This window comes from Ursus arctos, unplaced genomic scaffold, assembly GCF_023065955.2.
Source record: "Ursus arctos isolate Adak ecotype North America unplaced genomic scaffold, UrsArc2.0 scaffold_30, whole genome shotgun sequence".
NCBI lineage: Eukaryota > Metazoa > Chordata > Mammalia > Carnivora > Ursidae > Ursus > Ursus arctos.
The window spans coordinates 29,851,702-29,870,155 of NW_026622986.1; the positions used below are offsets into that span (position 1 = coordinate 29,851,702).

The window sequence follows — 18,454 nt, forward strand, 5'->3', positions numbered from 1 at the left end:
TCAGCTTCATTCCGCTTCCGGTTGGCGGGGCGCTGGGCTTCAGCAAAGTTGTCGCTAGCTTGGTCGCGATGGGGAAGTCAGATTTTCTTACCCCAAAGGCCATCGCCAACAGGATCAAGTCCAAGGGGCTTCAGAAGCTGCGCTGGTATTGCCAGATGTGCCAGAAGCAGTGTCGGGACGAGGTAAGCGGGCCTGAATGGGGCCCGGCTGGAAATTCAGGTTCAAGCCCCTGACGCTGCGGGTGAGGGAGTGGAGCTCAGGTCCCTAGTCGTGGGTTCGCGCTAGGCGAGTCAGCTACTCTACTCGGTAGGGCCATCCTTACCTGCAGCCCTCATCCTGGGGGAACCAGTGGTCTTTAACATCTCATTCCTCCACGATCTTCCTCCAAAAAGAAATGAAATAAGGTTTTGCAGCTCTCGTAGACGTGATGCTCCTCGAACTGTCATAAAACGGGGGCGTTGAATAGTGCAGAGCTGGATGCCTGGGAGATAACATTGACAGTCATCTCTGACCTGACGCGACTCAAGAGAAGCAGGGTGGTTAGGATTCACACCTCTTTTCAGGATCAGATGAAAAAGGACAACTAAGCTCTGGCACACTACTCATCTAACAAGCGTCTGGGGAGCACCTACCGTGTGCCCGGCCCAGGGTAGGACTGTAGATAGCCTTGTGGACGGGAGTCAGACTGTCAGAATCCTGAATCCCAGCTGCGCCACTTCCTAACTGTGTAGTCTTGGGCAAGTTGCTTACATTTCCTTCTGTTTGCTTATCTTGTAAAGTGAGAATAACAGTTGTACTTACCGGTGATTGTGAGTTTTAAATCAGTGGATTATGTGTACAGTGGCTCAGGGGGTCTTTGGGCAGATCACAGAAAGTTTTGTAGGCCGTACAATGGAGTTTATACTTTTTGTAATTAATGAGGTGGATGATAAAGCACCTTGAAGAATTGAGAGCAAGCTAGTGACAGGATCGTATTTTTCTCTGGAGATTGAGTGGGATTGGGTAGGTGCAGAGGAACACTGGGTAATTGGAAGAATCTACTCCAGTGTTTGCTAATGAGGTATGAGATACTTAAGTACGACTTACACTGAATAACAGTGATGCAGTTTTTCTTTTTCATTTCTCTCTCCAGTTCTTTCTTTTTAATAGTCAAGATGAAATTCTCACACAGAAAACTAGAGACTAGTACAATGAACATTTGTATATCTATTACCCATATTTAACATTTTAGGCAACTTGCCTATCTTTACTTTTTTCAGAAATATTTTAAAGTAAATTGCAAACATCGGGATATTTCATCTCTAAATACTTAAGTATGCATCTCTAAGATATTTGGATATTTTTCTACATAGCCACAAAATACGTCATCCCACATAACAAAATTAATAAAAACTCCCTTATGTCATCTGATACACACTCCATATTCACATGTCCTCACTTGTTCCCACAAATGCTTTTTAAAAGTTTTTTTCAAACCAAGATCGAATCAAAAGGTATGAATTAGATTTGTTATTAGGACTTTTAAAAATAGGTTATTTTTTTTTAGAGCAATTTTAGGTTCACAACAATAATGAGCGGAAGGTGCAGAGATATCCCATACACACCCAGGCTCCACATATGTACAGCTTCCCCACGATCAGCATCTTGCAACAAAGTAGTACTTTGTTACAATCAAAGCTATACTGACACATCATCATCACCAAAGTCTATAGTTTATAGTAGGGTTCACTCTTGATGTTGGACATTCTATGGGTTTGGACAAAAGTATAATAACAGGGGTGCCTGGGTGGCTCAGTCATTAGGCGTCTCTCTTCGGCTCAGGGCGTAATCCGAGGGTCCTGGGATCAAGCCCTGCATCGGGCTCCCTGCTCCGCTGGGAGCCTGCTTCTTCCTCTCCCACTCCCCCTGCTTGTGTTCCCTCTCTCGCTGGCTTTCTCTCTCTCTGTCAAATAAATAAAATCATTTTAAAAATGTATAATAACATATATCCATCATTATAGTATCATAGAGAATGGTTTCATTTCCTTAAAACTTTCTGCTCTTGGGTTATTAGGACTTTTAATTCTCTCTCAATTCTAAACTGAGTATAGAACCCACTTCCCTCACCCTTTCTCCCACCCCACCCCCGAAACCCAAATTATTTTTCTTTTTTTATATTTTTTTGTATGTGTATAATTGGCACACATTACACACAGATTACATTAGTTACGTTAGTTTCAGCTGTACAACATAATTTATACCTTATGCTATATACTGCAAGTTTATACCTTATGCTGTGTTCACCACAACTGTAGTGATCATCTGTCACCATACAACATTTTTACAGTACCATTGACTATATTCCCCATGGTGTACCTTTTATTCCCATGACATATTCATTCCATCACTGGAAGCCTGTATCTCCCACTCCCCTTTCCCCGTTTTGCCCATCTACCCCCCCCCCCATCCTCTCCCTCTGGCAACCATTGGTTTGTTCTCTGTATTTATAGGTCTGATTGATTGCTTTTGTTTTGTTTATCCACTTGCTTTTTAGATTCCACATATAGGTGAAATCCTAGGAAATTTGCCTTTCTCTGACTTATTTCAGAGATATAAGACCCTCTAGGTCCATCCATATTGTCACAAATGGCAAGATCTCATTCTTTTTTATAGCTGAGTACTATTCCATTGTGTGTGTCTTCTTTATCCATCTTCTTCATGTAGCAGTGGATGCTTGATTGCTTCCATATCTTTGATGTTCAGTTGTTTTTCTGACATTGACTTGAAGAGACTAGGCCAGTAACTGCCTTGGAGCATTACCACTTTCTGGTGTGAAACAGTTAAGTTTTCTTGTGGTTGTTTTTGACCTTCTTTCTCTAACTTATAGTTTCTGTAAACCGGAACTTAGAGCAGAAGGCTTGATTAGGTTCAGGTGAAATATTTTGGGGAAGACAACTTGATAGGTGATCCTGTGTATTTCATATTACATCACATAAGGAAGCCCATAATGTCTGATAGTGCTAAGATTGTAAATATGACAGCCTGTAAAGTAATGTTAGAGTGTAATATTTTCCCTCTTGCATGAGCAAGTAACTAGTAAAGGATATATCTAGTTTCCCATCAACCTTTTACTAAGGTGTTTTAGCATCCTTGCTTGAGTCCATTATTGCCTTAAGAGTTGCAAAGTGGTTATTTTTCTGTTTTTTCTAAATGTATTATTGGCTACCATTCTTTTATAAAAATGAGCTTTTTCTCATTAACTAGGGCTCTTTGGTTATCCTTAAATGTTACCCTAAAATATAGTTTCTATGGGAAAAGGAGGATAAAAGCTTAATTCTTTCCTTTAGATACCAATTTCAGAGTAAGACGCTTGTAGTGGTTCTGTCCTATTTGCCTTCATATCTTTTCGTTGCCTTCCCTACCTGGGAGGGTGGAAGAGAAAGTTGGCCCCTCCAAGGTCCTCCCCTGTTTCCCATCTCTCAGTATTGTAAGATTGAAGGGGAAGTATGTCAGATCCAGAGTATCCCCTCCTGCCCATCCACTCTCTTGGGTTTCTAGAATTTAATAACATCATTTTGTTTTCATTTTATTGATTTATTTTCAGTTTATGGAAAGTAGTACTGGTTTTTCATTATGAGACTGATACGAAGTTTCCTTTTAAGATACATTTAAGTAAGAGTAATTCACAGGTACTAAACAGATGAGGCAAGAATAGTGTAGGTAGTCTGTGGGTGGCCAAAGCTGGGGAGGCTAAGCAAGATGGAGTGTTGACATCAGGCCAGTTGCATGGGATTGAGCCGAGGGGCAGAAGAAGAGTTGTTAAGGAGGCCAAGAGTGGACTTAGTGATACACGGAAGGCAGGCATAGAGGAGGACTCGAGGGTGCCTGGCTCTAGGGTCCTGGCTGTGGGTGTGCGATTCACTGAGATGGGGAATACGGGAGGAGAGACACATTTTTCATTTCTCTTTCTAGTGAAGAATCAGTTATAAATGTTAAGTTGAGTAGTAAATGTTGAGTAGATACAAAGTCAAGACTTGTAATTTTTTTATAGTCATCTGAAGAAGATACAGGTTCAGTGTATTTAACATGAGGTTTCTGTAATATGCCGCAGTGTATTTTAGATAATGAACTAAAACAGAGGGAAAATTGTCCCCTTGATGGAAATTCACTACTGGCCCATTTTACGTCATTCCATCTGCGTTCGCACAGCACTACATGAAGTAGGTGCTCAATAAAATTTGTCAAAGTGATTTAAAAAAGAAAGTCACTCTTCTGGTACTGTGTCCTGTCATGCTTCTTACTAGTGTCTGTTTTCCAAATACTGTTTTTCTGTCTCTTTAATCTGGGATTATTCTTTAATTAGCAGGGTTGCATAACTCAACCTCGTAAACTTTTAAATAAAAATAAGTGTGCTTAGAGCTAGTGAATTTTTCCCTCTTTTCTTTTCTTTCTTTTTCTTTTTTCTTTTCTTTTCTTTTTCTTTTTTTTTTTTTTTTTTACTGTTATCATCAAAGAGCAGCTTTTTAGGGTTGATTCAATTAGGGCTCATTTTGATGACCTAAATCAGAATGTAACTACTACCTTTCCATTTTTGTAGAATGGCTTCAAATGTCACTGTATGTCTGAATCTCATCAGAGACAACTCTTGCTGGCTTCTGAAAATCCCCAGCAGTTTATGGATTATTTTTCAGAGTAAGTAACGTGAAGAAATCCTTTTCTCATAAGTTTTATTCAGTTGGACATTTAGTAGATGCTTAGTATTTTCTATATTGGGAGCTCCATTCATTCCTTACACATTAACACGATAGCTATATTATCCTGTGCTCAGGTTTTGTTTTCCTTTGACAGTTTGTTGTAGTGTGAAATTATTGCAAAAGTGGTTCTCACCATTTAGTCTTGCACTTCAAACATAAAAAACTACCTTTGTTTCTCACTCGGTTATGGCTCAGAGCACAGCTCTGGAGTCAGACTGCCTGCCTTAAACCCTGCAAATCCAGGCTTCTCTACTCATGAGCTTTGTGACTGGCTGACCCACTTACATCTGTCTATGCTTTTGTCTGCTCATCTATAAAATGGGACTAAAAACAGCACTGCCTTCCAATCGTTCGCTTTATTTTAGAGAGTTTACATAAAGATGAATCAGTTAATACTTTTAAAGTGTTTAGAAGAAGAGCACCCAGTACTCGATTAATAGCTGTTAATTATTATTACTATAATGTTTAGTTTTGCTTCTGTATAACTCTTACTTTACAAAGTTCTAGACCTTTTGGTCTTAGGACCCCTTTACACCCTAAAAAATAATTGAAGAGTCCCAGAGAGCTTTTGTTTATGTTTGATATTGATATATTGCTATTTGTAAATTAGGGATTAAAAATGAAAAAATTAATGTATTTATTTAAAATAATAGTAAACCTATTACAGGTTAAAATAAATGAATTTTTTAATTTAAAAAGCCTGTCTTTTCTAAAACAAAACAAAACAAAAAAATAAGGGTGACATTGTTTACACTTTTGCAAATCTCTCCAATGTCTGACTTAATAGAAGACACTTGGTTCCACAGCTGCTTCTGTGCTCTGTCTGTTTCAAAGTGTTTTGGGTGAAGCGCGTAAAGAAAGCCCACCCTGTTCATAGATGTACAGTTGGAATGAGGGAATATTTTAATAGCCTTTTTCAGACAAGTTTGGATATTCTTCTTTGACACTACATTAAAACACAGTGTCATGGTTCTTTCTTAAACCTTTTTTTAAAAAGATTTATTTATTATAATTTTAGAGATTGTGCAAGCCTCTGCACAAGCGGGGGGGTGGGCTTGGGGGGGGCATATAGAATCCACAAGCAGACTCTCTGCTGAGACGCAGGGCTCGATCCTGGGACCCTGAGATCACGACCAGAACCGAAGTCAAGAGTCAGTGGCTCAACCGGCTGAACCACCCAGGCTGCCCTGGCGTGGTAGTTTCTTGAAGATGAGTTGCAGTGCGGAATCCGAAACCACATCAGTGAACATTTCGCATTCTATTACACTGTGACCCCTCCGTCTTTCACTTTAAATGGATCTCGTACCCATGCATGATCTTATATCATCATGCGTTTGTCATTTGGAAAACATTGGCTCACTGAGTATTCTGAATGATGATACATTTCATTCCATAATAGCATAAAGTCAGATTTATTAATGTCAGCATCAGTGTCATCAGAAATGTCTTTAAGTTTGGGAAAGTATGTCAATTCCCAGTGGCCGATGTTAATTTACCAGATTCAAATTTTTGCTCGAAAGCTCAAATTTTATCATTGGCAACAAATACTGTCCATTGTTTTCCTTGACATGACAAGGCTCCCGTTGTTTATTTTTGAGAAAATATCTACGGAATAACCAATTTGGAGTAATCATGGTTGATTTGTCAGTCATTCTTTCCAATAAATTGGTGCTCCATGGAAAAAGGTGGTTCGGCGCATGGCTCAAACAATCACACACGTACTTCGCTCAAGACAACCACTGTCCAGCAGCGGAAGTGGTTTATTCATAACCCTGTTTGATCACACAGGACAGTGGAAAGACATAGCCCCAAAGGGTGAGATTTAATACTGTTAATGATATTGTTATCCAGGACATTCGATGAAACCGACATTGACTTTCACTGCGAGTGCCTGCCCATGAAGATGACCTGGGTCGCTAGGACAGTGTGGCCTCACTGCCCACTGCCTTGACCAGGCTAAGATGCCTGGCTTTTGTGCCATCAAGGCAAGTAGCACAGTGAAAAAGGCAAACAAGATTTATCTGTGAACCACCTAAGACCATCTGGAATACCACTGGGCTGCATGTGCCACATTTGGGGAAATACCGTTCTGGCGAGAGCCATGCACACTGGGGCCTTCCTCTCCACCCCCGTTCACTGCATCCACGGCAGCTGCCCTCCGCCTCCACCAGCCTCCTGAAGGGTTGCTCATGCCTCTTTCCATCTTCCCCTTTATCTTTTTTTTGGTGCATAATGCTCTTAACTGTCCACGAACACCTCTCTGTTTTCCATTCTTTCCTACTCCTCCCTCTGCTGACTTTCTTTCTTAACCCCTCTACCTGTCCTCCCAGCTCTTCAAGGGCAAGAATGTTGCCCACTCGGCTTCCTTCCCTCCATAGTGCACAGGCTGCAGGAGTTTGTTGTTCTTCCAGCTGTTAACCTTTATGGCGGATGACTCTTGCATCTTACCGCTCATTCCTAACATCTGTCTTAAGTTGTAGTTTTTTTTTTCTGCACAGTTCTATATTTCTTTTTTTTTTTTTTTAAGATTTTATTTATTTATTTGACAGAGACGACCAGTGAGAGAGGGAACACAAGCAGGGGGAGTGGGAGAGGAAGAAGCAGGCTCGCAGCGGAGGAGCCTGATGTCGGGCTCGATCACAGAACGCTGGGATCACACCCTGAGCCGAAGGCAGATGCTTAACGACTGCGCTACCCAGGCGCCCCAGTTCTGTATTTCTGAAGGCTCTCTCAGAGCCAACATTTTAAAGCTAAAGGCAGTATTCTGTCCACCACACCTGCTTGTTATCCTGGGCTGGCTGATACCTGCGTATGCCAGGCTGGGAAGTCCCTGTTGTCGATTCTTCTCTACAGTGACTGTTAAACCTGCATCCTCTCCATTCTCATGGCTCTAGTGATAGTTCTCATCATCTCTCGCCTAAATTCATTCTGTGACTGCCTCCCTGAACTCTCAGCCGCAGCTTCTGCCCCTCCTGTTCATGTCTTATGCCCGCGGATCACGAACCACTACCTGCACCCGAATCAGCTGGAGGGCTTATGACCGCGGTGGCACGTTCTGAGTCAGCAGATCTGACGTGGGGCCGGAGACTTGGCGTTTCTATCTAGTTCCCAAGTGATGTATGTCGATGCCGCTGTTCTGGGGACCACACTGAGAATTCTTGTTCTGTACTTTCTACAGGATTATCTTTTAAATCATAGATTTTCACAGACTAATTCCTAAATAAATTATTTGGTGCTTTTCCACTGCACGCATAAAACGCACCCTCCTTAGCATGACGTTCACAGTACTTCACAGATTAGCCCCACCAGTATTTTCCAGCTGTGTCTTCCACCCCTGCCCCGTTAGTCTGTTCTTTCCCTCATTTCTACCTACTCTCAACATTAGCTCAATTAGATTATCATTTCCCAGATGCTGTGTTTTCGTGTCTCTCTGCCAGCTGGGAAAGGCCTTCTCTTCCTCTACACCTCTAAAGTCCTATTTATACTTCACCACCCATATTAGAGATCACCTCTGGGCACCTCCCTGACTCCCCTGATAGTTTATTACATCTCTTTTGCAGTGTGATTTCTGTTTTGATTGCTTCTGCTAGATTGTAACGTGGGTTGAGATTTCTGTTTTAGTCACCTATGTTTACCTGGACTTAGCACAGTGTACTCAGTGCAGAGGGAGACAGTAAGTGCCAGTCTCCCGTGGAGTAAGGGAAGTTCTGTTACCATCAAAAAGGTGGTGTTATGACACATTCAGTAGCATTAAGAGACCTGATGAAGGAGCCTCTGCAAAGACTATAGTCACTTTGGTTACAGCTGCTCAGCCAAGGCTAAAGTTTCAACTCCAGATTGACTTTTGACTGTAGCTCTTGAAAGCTATAGTCTTTTGGGATTCGTTCCTTTTTCAATTTTTTTTTTTTAAGATTTTATTTATTTATTCGACAAAGATAGAGACAGCCAGCGAGAGAGGGAACACAAGCATGGGGAGTGGGAGAGGAAGAGGCAGGCTCATAGCGGAAGAGCCTGATGTGGGGCTCGATCCCAGAACGCCGGGATCACGCCCTGAGCCGAAGGCAGACGCTTAACCGCTGTGCCACCCAGGCGCCCCCGTTCCTTTTTCAGTTTTTAAGGGTTCGTAACAGATATTCACATAGATGTTTTGTATATCATTTGGGCATTCACACTGTATGGTGGCTCCCATTTCAGGAAGAGGATGCTTTATGTTTAGAATTACCCTAATGCTCTCTTTTCTTTCCTTATTAGGGAATTCCGAAATGACTTCCTAGAACTTCTCAGGAGACGCTTTGGTGAGCATCTGGGCACTGTGAATATAATAACGTCATGATGTTATAACCTGCGCAGAACTGACAGTGTCATGTTTTGTTCTTAGGCACTAAGAGAGTTCACAACAACATCGTTTATAACGAGTATATCAGCCACCGAGAGCACATCCATATGAACGCCACTCAGTGGGAGACCCTGACTGATTTCACTAAGTGGCTGGGCAGAGAGGGTAAGCATAAACCAGGATTTCATTAGCGGTTATGTGGCTCCGGTGGAGAGAGAATTGTCACAGTTTCTGTGTAAATTTACGGAAACGAGGACAAGTAGGGCAGTTACGAACTGGTGGAGAGGAGCGTAATCTCCCGGGCTTGACTGCGTGTGTTACACTTGAACGTGAGCATCTGGAATAGTTCTTTGATAGGGCAAAGACGTGTGACCGAAGCAGCCTCTCATCTGGGGTAAGAATTACTATCAGTCCTTCCCCTTTTTTACCCCCATATTCATTTTACTTTCAGAAACTTTTGTTACCCCTGCTTAAGGAGCTTTTTATTTCTTTATTTTTTTAAATAGTTATTTATTTTAGAGAGAGAGAACACGAGCGGGAGGGGCAGAGGGAGAGTCTGAAGCAGACTCCACACTTAGTAGGGAGCCCGACGTGGGTCTCCATCTCCTGACCCTCAGATCATGACCTGAGCTGAAATCAAGAGTCAGACTCGTAAGGGACTCTGCTATCTAGGCACCCCACGGAGCTTTTAAACAATTTATTGCAGTTTATTCCATTTCTGATCTTCATAGGCTGAAGCTCGGTAGAAGAGAAGAGGAAGAAATTTTGTGTCAATATATTACTTATTCAGTGTTACTTTATTCCATTTTATGGGGAAAATTTCTACTTAGTTAAGTCAGCAGAATATCACGTACTCCTTGGATGTTAACTACTTAGACACAGTTAAATAATTACTAAGCGAGGTAATACTTCTTTCACATGTTTACCTTGCTTACATAGTTGACTTAACCTAGCTAGTTACAAATAAGAATAATAATTTTTTCTGTCTGAGGAGATAAAATATTCCACTTAAAATATCCAAGTTTCATCAGCTGTGAATATGGAAAATTTGTGTGCTGCATGAATTTGTGTGTTTGAATGTGTTCGAGGGAATGTATTTGAATGAATAAGCATATGACGCAGAGATAGAACACATTTGTATTTACTTTTACTTTTGATTGTATACAAGTTTGTCTTTCTTTTAAGGTTTGTGCAAGGTGGATGAGACCCCAAAAGGCTGGTATATTCAGTACATAGACAGGGACCCAGAAACTATCCGCCGGCAACTGGAACTAGAGAAAAAGAAGAAGCAGGACCTTGATGATGAGGAAAAAACAGCCAAATTTATTGAAGAACAAGTGAGAAGAGGCCTGGAAGGGAAAGAACAGGTGGGCAACAATATCATTCCAGGAGGCAACAGAAAAAGGTCTCAAGCAAAATTCTTAAGCATTGAATTGACATTTGTAGGTCTTGTTCCTTAATTAAGAGGAGAAAGAAGGTGGCCAAGTATAAAAGCCCAGGTTCTGGAGTGAAGACAAAGCTGGGTTCAGTTCCTAACTTACTGACTCACAGTGTTATAGAATTATATAATCTTCCAGACCTTGGTTTCCTTATCCCTAAGGCACAGGCGATAGCTAATGGGGAAGACAGAGCAGATGACATCACTTGGCTGGAATTAATGCAGTGCTGGAGTTAAACACGGTGTGGGAACCTAGAGGGCCAGCACTCGCCCCAGCCTGGGGAGGATGCGGAGTATCCGAAGGTAGATGCAGCCTCTGGGCTTGAATAATCAGTGGGCAAAACCCAGACAGATCGGGGAAGGAGGACATGGTTCAGGTGGTTCAGGTGTTGGAATAAGTAGAGTAAAGCATTTATTTTAACAAATGTTTATTGGGTACCCCCTTCTTCTAGGCCTTCTTCCAGGCACTGGGGATAGAGCAGTAAATAGAAGGTAAAAACTCCCTGCTCACGCTGCTTGTATACCAAAAGTTATGTGTGTACAGGAAAACATAACTTAGTACATATGTGAAACTACCAGCCATTTAGTATTTTTAAAGACCTTATCGTGGTATAAGATACATGTGATAAAGTGTATGATGGACGTTAATCTTGAGGTGACAGCTCAGTGAAATTTTACACATGTATGTGTCTTTAGATGGATGGGCGGATGGCCTATGTAGTGACCGCCCAGATCAAGATATAGACCGTTGCCAGGGTCATAGTCATTCCCGTTAATATTCCCCATCCCCCAAGAAGGAACGAGGGTTCTAATATACCACTATTGATTATCTGTTAGTGTGTTCTTGAACTTTGTAGAAATGTGATCATACTGTATACTCTCTGTCTGGCTTCTGTAACTCAGAACGTTCTTTATGTTTCCTGTACCTGTGTTCTTTCCTATCAGTATTTAACTCTTTTTTTTTTTTTAAAAGTGACGTCTGCTATTCCATTTTATGACTATCACACAGTTTATCCATTCTCCTGGTGAGAAACATGCAGCTTGTTTTCAGTTTCTGGCTCTGGTGAATACAGCCGCTCTGATCATTAGTGTATATGCCTTACAGAAGCTGTTTAGTGCGGCGTGATGCAGGAAGTAGCCAGCAATAAGAAAGTAAAGATCCGTTGATGAGTCAACTAACATGAGTCAACCATGTTAGTTGACCTCCTCGATAAGCGATGCATGTGCATGTGTATTATGGTACTGTTTCCACATGCATGTATTCATATGCGTGTATTCACACAGTCTTTGAGGAGTTTTCTGTATTAAATTAAAATAAAAACAATGGTTAAACTGCTGTATTGTCAAATTTAAACCCCTTCCTGAGATTGAAAGCTTCTTATTCTTGCGATTCTCTCACCTTTTTAATACTTAAACCTCTGTTTTCAATAGAAGGAAAATGGTAATTTCCTATTGTGGAAATCAAGAAGGATCACATCTTGTACAGAGGAAATTGATTTACTTTTTGGAATAGCATTGTTTTGTAACATTGTAGCTTAATTCCACTAAAATCTTCACGTTAATTCGTACTTTTCAAGTATAAATAGCATCTTCCCCTGAATGGCAGGGGAAGTCCTACTGATCAGGACTTCTTCATTGCACTGCTAAATATTACCAATTTTTAAAAAGTAACGTCATGTCTTTCACCTTCCTTTGTGAGATCCTAATGGAGAAAAGAGTATCTCAGCAGGATCTCAAGAACAACATTTTTGTTAGTAGAAAGAACAATTAACATTTATCAAACACTATTGCAGGCATTATGCTAAATGCCTCCTTTATTTTATCCTATTTTATCCTTATGGCACCTCTAAATATGCATATTGTTCCTGTTGTAAAGACAGAAAAATCGAGGTATAGGGAGATCGTGAGATTGACAGGTGACGAAGTTAATAATGTGCAGAGGTGGGTTTGACCTGCAGTTCTGTCTGAGTTAGCCTTAGGCCCTTGATCTTACACTAAACTATCCCACAGTGTAGAAGGGTTTTGCTTTCTAAAGTAATCCTCTAGCTAAAATTCTTTTTTTTTTTTTTTAAGATTTTATTTATTTATTAGAGAGAGTGGGCAAAAGAGAGCATGAGCAGAGGAAGGGAGAGGAGAAAGGGACTTGATGCAGGGCTCGATCCCAGAACCCTGGGATCATGACCTGAGCTGAAGGCAGATGCTTAACCGACTGAGCCACTCAGGCGCCCCATCCTCTAGCTAGAATTCTTAAGGTTTATTGTTTTATGTTGTTTCCTGTTTAAATTGTAGTAGAAATAAAAATGTAGGTAAGCTTCTGCGATGTGATACAGAGAAGCCACTTTTTTCCTCTTTAGAATAATTCTCAGTTAAAGAATATTTGCAGTACATATAATTTCTTAACTAGGATCTTAATTATTTTATTTTATTTTTTTTAAAGATTTCATTTATTTATTTGAGAGAGAGAGAGAGAGAATGAGCAGGGGGGAGGGAGAAGCAGACTCCCCACTGAGCAGGGAGCCTGATGCAGGACTCAATCCCAGGGTTCTGGGATCATGACCTGAGCTGAAGGCAGATGCTTAACCAACTGAGCCACCCAGGTGGCTGGATCTTAATCATTTTAGAGCTGCATGTTGGAGCTGCCTTGCAACATGGGTAGCAAGTCATAATTTGGGACTATTGAATATTGATAGTAAATGCACTGTGAACCAAACCTTCATACTCTCTCTCTCTCTCTTTTTTTTCCTTTTAGGAGGCTCCTATTTTTACAGAATTAAGCAGAGAAAATGATGAAGAAAAAGGTACTTTTTACTTTTTTTCTTATTCTTTTAATATAGATGATTTTGTATTGGCTCTGCCAAAAACTAGCAGCGTGTTTGGAGGGAAGACATATAATCTTTCTGGGACTGCATTCTTTTTACTGATTTATGAAAAGGTAACAATGAATCAGGTAGGATGCTTTCAGCTGCAAGTAACAAAACCGACTAAAATTAGCCTAAATAATAAGGGAATACCTTGCCGGGAGAAGAGTCCCCAGAGATATGGCGGTTCTGGATGCCATGCCATCCGTCAACAGCTGGGCACAAGGGTGCTTCGGCACTCTTGGCCATCGTGTGCACACCCAACATTGTCCAGAGGATGACAGAGGGCATCTCTTCTGGGGTGCCCTGTGAGCAAGGAAACTTTTCCGAGAAGACACTCCTCCTGCCAGCAGACTTCCTTTTGAATATCACTGGCCAGTCCATAGCAGCCTCCACCTCAAGCACAGCCACTGGGAAAGAAAGTGGGATCATCTCGATTGGCTTACCTTGGCTGAAGGAACCTTACTAATCACCTCCCAAAGCCCCCCAATTCCTAATCCCATCACTTTGGGCATTAGCTTTTCAACAGATCAATTTTAGGGGGATACATTCAGACTCTAGCATCCTCCAAAACATGTATAAGAGGTATAATAAACACCTAAACAAAATTGGAGTCCTGTCCCCTTAGCGTGGGGAGAGGGAGCCATGGAGGCGGGGGGGGGGGGGTGGCCAAGGCTATCCCCTATAGCTCGATCACATGTAGATCTTACCCACCTCTGAGCATCTGCTCAGTATTATCTGCAGGAATTCATCATCTCTGGATAGGAGCGTTCCAGCTCTCGTTTATTCAAAATGTCCATGAGCTTCTATGTGGATATATCATGGTGACTTATCTGATAAGTTTTATAATTTTCCTGAAATATATACACATACACACTCACATACATTTATATATATGTATATTATATATGTGATGAAATATACATGTAAAAAAATATCATTTGTTTTTCTTCCAGTTACATTTAATTTGAATAAAGGAGCTTGCAGTTCAGCAGCAACGTCATCCAAATCCAGGTGAGCTCCGTGAACAGACACCTTAGAGCTTGAGAATTTTTGTGAGATGTTGAGTACTACATTTTAAAAGCTGCAGGATTGGGAATTTTTTTTTTCTGGTTGTAATTTTCTTCTTTGTCTCGTTTTTGTTGGCGGTGGTTTTGTTTTGTTGGTTAGCAGCTGTTTTTTCCCTACCTGCCCATGATGATGTGGTGCTTCTGAGGAAAGGCTCATTCTGATTAAATGCCCACGTGACAAGTTTTTGCTTCTCCGTGAGTCCTTCTCCACATAATGGGTCCCCCTGTGCTATGGCAGTGCTGTTGATTTTTCTATCACAGCCCACTTACCAAGTTTAAATATGAGCTGGGGTATACAGTCTTTGTTCTGCCTAGTGTGTTAAGATTTTGTGAGAACAGAGACTAGGTTATTCTCCGACCTTCTTAGCCCCTAGAACAGTGTAAATGTAGCAGGAGGCACGCCCTCCTAGCTGCCCTCCCTGCTGCCTGGTGTCGTAGCCGAGCGGGGCCTGACCAAGCTTGTCTGTAAAAGGCCACATAGTAAATATTTTAGGCATTATTGGCCATACGTCTTTGTCACAACCACTTGACTGCCGTCGGAGAGAGAACGCAGCCGCAGACAACGTGTCAAAACAAATGAACGTGGCTGTATTCCAGTAAAATCTTCTAAATACAGGCAGCAGGCTGCGTTTGGCCCTCAGGTTGGTTGGAGTTTGCCAGACCCTGGCATAGCGTGTGGTCAGGTGCTTCTGTTCCCTTTTCACGTTCTCTTCTCTTGCGGTTCTTATCAGTTCCTTCACCAAATATTTATTCGCTATCAGTGATGTGCAGTGTGTCCAGTTTGGTTATGGAGATTAAACAAAACAATAAGATAGTCGGGAAGGTACCTTCCTACTGGTACTTCCCAGCGTCGACCAGAATTTAGTTTTGAATTGGCCAATATTTGTTATTTTACTTAGTATGTTATATGTTGTTTATTTTAAAGACCTCACTCAGTTTTCTTGGTTAATTTATAGGCTAGTGCTTCTTTGCACAACTAGATAAGTGGCCAGAAGGGAAGGAAATAGACAGAGCAATGCATTACTGCCACGGAATGGCTTGCCAGGGCTCTTCACCTTGATCTAAATGTTTCAGAATTGACACTGACATTAGATACCATGAAGGAGGTGGTTAGTTGGGTTCCATATACAGTACATCTGAAAAGAAAATTCTTTTCAAAAAATCGGTAGGATATGAGCTGGAAAACAGATTCAAATACACCAAATCACAAGTGCCTTATGGTTTTAGACCCGTACGTGTTTCTCACCATTCTCCTTTATTATTTGCTATTCCTAAGTGTAGATAAATGTTAAAATTGGTCGGGGCGCCTGGGTGGCACAGCGGTTAAGCATCTGCCTTCAGCTCAGGGCGTGATCCCAGTGTTCTGGGATCGAGTCCCACATCAGGCTCCTCTGCTATGGGCCTGCTTCTTCCTCTCCAACTCCCCCTGCTTGTGTTCCCTCTCTCGCTGGCTGTCTCTATCTCTGTCAAATAAAATTTAAAAAATCTTTAAAAAAAAAATGTTAAAATTGGTCCCAGTGGCCCCCAAACTGGGCTCCCTTGTATTAGTTTTCTATGGCTGCTGTAACAAATTACCATGAACGAAGTATCTTTTTTTTTAAAGATTTTATTTATTTATTAGACAGAGAGCAACGTGAGAGAGAGCAGGGGGAGGGGCAGAGGGAGAAGCAGACTCCCCACCAAGCAGGGAGCCCAATGGGGGGCTTGATCCTGGGACCCTGGGATCATGACCTGAGCCGAAGGCAGATGCTTAACCCACTGAGCCACCCAGGCGCCCCAAACCAAGTGTCTTGAAACAACAGAAACTTACTCTGTGTCTGGAGGCCAGAAGTCTGAAGTCAGTGTCCCTGAGCTGAAATCAAGCCATGTGCAGGGCCACGCTTCCTCCGGAGGCTCTGGGGGGAATCCGTTCTTTGCCTCTTCCAGCTTCTGGTGGCTGCTGGCATTCCTTAGCTTGTGGCTGCATCCTTCCGTTTTCAGAAGCAGTGTCTTCAAATTTCTCCTTGCTCATCTTCACATCACCTCTCTCTGTGTCAAATCTGCCTCGTAAAAGGATGCATGTGGTTGCATAGAGAGCCCACTCAGGCAACCCAGGATAATCTCATCTCAGTATCTACAACTTAATCTCATTTGCAGAGACCCTTTTCCAAATAAGGTAACATTTATTAACTCCAAGGACGAGGACCTGTTATCTCTGGGGTCTGCTAGTTAGCCTTCTGTACCCCAGTGTCAGGCTCTGATGTTATTAGTAAAAATAGTGTTATTTGACTCAGTCCTATGAGTTCAGTCTCAGGTATCTATAATAACACATAAATAGTGTCACAGATAATTCAATGGAAAGACTCATCTAAGTTTTCTTTTTCTGCAATTATGGCCCATTTGTATAGAGGATGAGATTTATTTTCCTGTTGATTTATATCTCTTGTATGTCTAAAACTGAGAATGAACAAAAGGATCTAGATATAAAAAATGGATACTTTAGATTATATTGAGGTACAAAGATAAGCCCTGCTTCTCTAGTGTTTGAACAGAGGTCACTAAATTTCCATTTCTGTTTTGGGGCTTCTCTAATCGCATTAGGATCCACTCCAGTTACTGAAAGCAGAATTCTAGGGCTGTTCTGGAAGCAAACGTTCCATTTCCAATCTGTTACCATCTTTGGGGAGGAGAGATGTTATTGTTAGAGCAGCTAGTGTAAGATTAAATATAATACACGGCTGGGGCGCCTGGGTGGCTCAGTCGGTTAAGCGTCCGACTCTTGATTTCAGCTCAGGTCATGATCTCAGGGTCGTGAGATCAAGCCCTGCATTGCCCTCCCCGCTTGGTGGGGAGTCTGCTCGAGATTCTCTCTCTTCCTCTCCCTCTGCCTCTCCCCTCTGCGGGCTCATGCACAGGGTGGGGGGTGGGGGGAGCTCTCTCTCTCTAAAAAATAATTAATAATAATCATAATACACAGCTGAAAAAAATGGACTACTTTGTTTTGCATCTTTAAAGTTCATTATTGAGATTGATATTTAATTTTCTACTCTTAAAATGATTTGTGTAGGTATTCTTTTTGGACTCTTGTGTTTTTAGGGTAGGCATTATCACTTGTTTGAAAACTTGGTAAAACTTGGTAAAATATTGTGCTGGTATCTTTTGCAAGCGAGGGAATACTTTTTACTACTGATTCAGTTTTGTTATGGTCATTAGTTTATTCAACTTTTCATTATAACCTTGATTATATAAATTTCAATAATTTGTATAATTTTGATTTTCTAGAATATCCTTTTTATCTAGGCTCTCAAATTTGCTATTTATCTTTTAGAATACCAACTTTTTGTTTTCTTGATATTGTAATTTCTTTGGTTTCTGTGTTACTGACTTCTGTCCTTCAAAATTTCTTCTGTCAGCATTTCTTATATTCTTCCTTACTCATTTTAGCTCTAGTAGAACCTTGGTATTACAAGCAGAAGGATCTTTCTAAATGACTTTCTTTCACCTGTGGGATAACTTGTCATTGTTGCCCATGCTGCTGTGTGACCACTGTGATCCGGTGCCTCTCCCACCCCTTGCCCTCCAGTTATGCTAAATTACTTGTGTTGTCCTAAATGAGCCATTGTGGCTCACTCTTCCTTGCCTTTATGTCTACTGTTCTCCCTTCCCGGAATATCCTTTGGTGTCTGCTCTCCCACCCTGGCGTGAGATCTGGAGGGGCTGTTCTGTTCATCTTTTTATCCCCATTGCTTGTCATGCTGTAGACATTTAATAACGCCAAATAAATGTTCTTGATAGAAAACTTTTCTTCTGTTCAGTTTAGTTTTTTTGGGTGATGAAATACATAGAACATAAAGTTGACCGTTGTCACCATTTTTAAGCGTACGCGTCAGTGGCGATAAGTAGCTTCACACTGTTGTGCAGCTGTCACCGGCATCCATTTCCCGGACTTTCTCATCAGCCCAAACTGAAACTCTGTCCCCATTGAACACTTCATTCCCCTTTTCCTGGTAGCCCCCAGCCGCCAGAGCCTCCATTCTGCC

The 18,454-nt window shown here is 41.5% G+C and overlaps 1 protein-coding gene across 1 annotated transcript in view; it reads left to right on the plus strand.

Moving 5' to 3' along the window:
- Positions 1–4: 4 nt before the first annotated feature.
- KIN (Kin17 DNA and RNA binding protein) overlaps positions 5–18,454 on the plus strand; it is a 33,734-nt gene continuing 15,284 nt past the window's right edge. Inside the window, exons 1-7 of the mRNA XM_026478734.4 lie at positions 5–182; positions 4,577–4,671; positions 8,985–9,028; positions 9,112–9,234; positions 10,255–10,436; positions 13,257–13,305; positions 14,322–14,379. Of these exons, the coding sequence (XP_026334519.2) occupies positions 69–182; positions 4,577–4,671; positions 8,985–9,028; positions 9,112–9,234; positions 10,255–10,436; positions 13,257–13,305; positions 14,322–14,379 (665 nt within the window). The 5' untranslated portion in view covers positions 5–68. The remainder of the gene's footprint in view (positions 183–4,576; positions 4,672–8,984; positions 9,029–9,111; positions 9,235–10,254; positions 10,437–13,256; positions 13,306–14,321; positions 14,380–18,454) is intronic.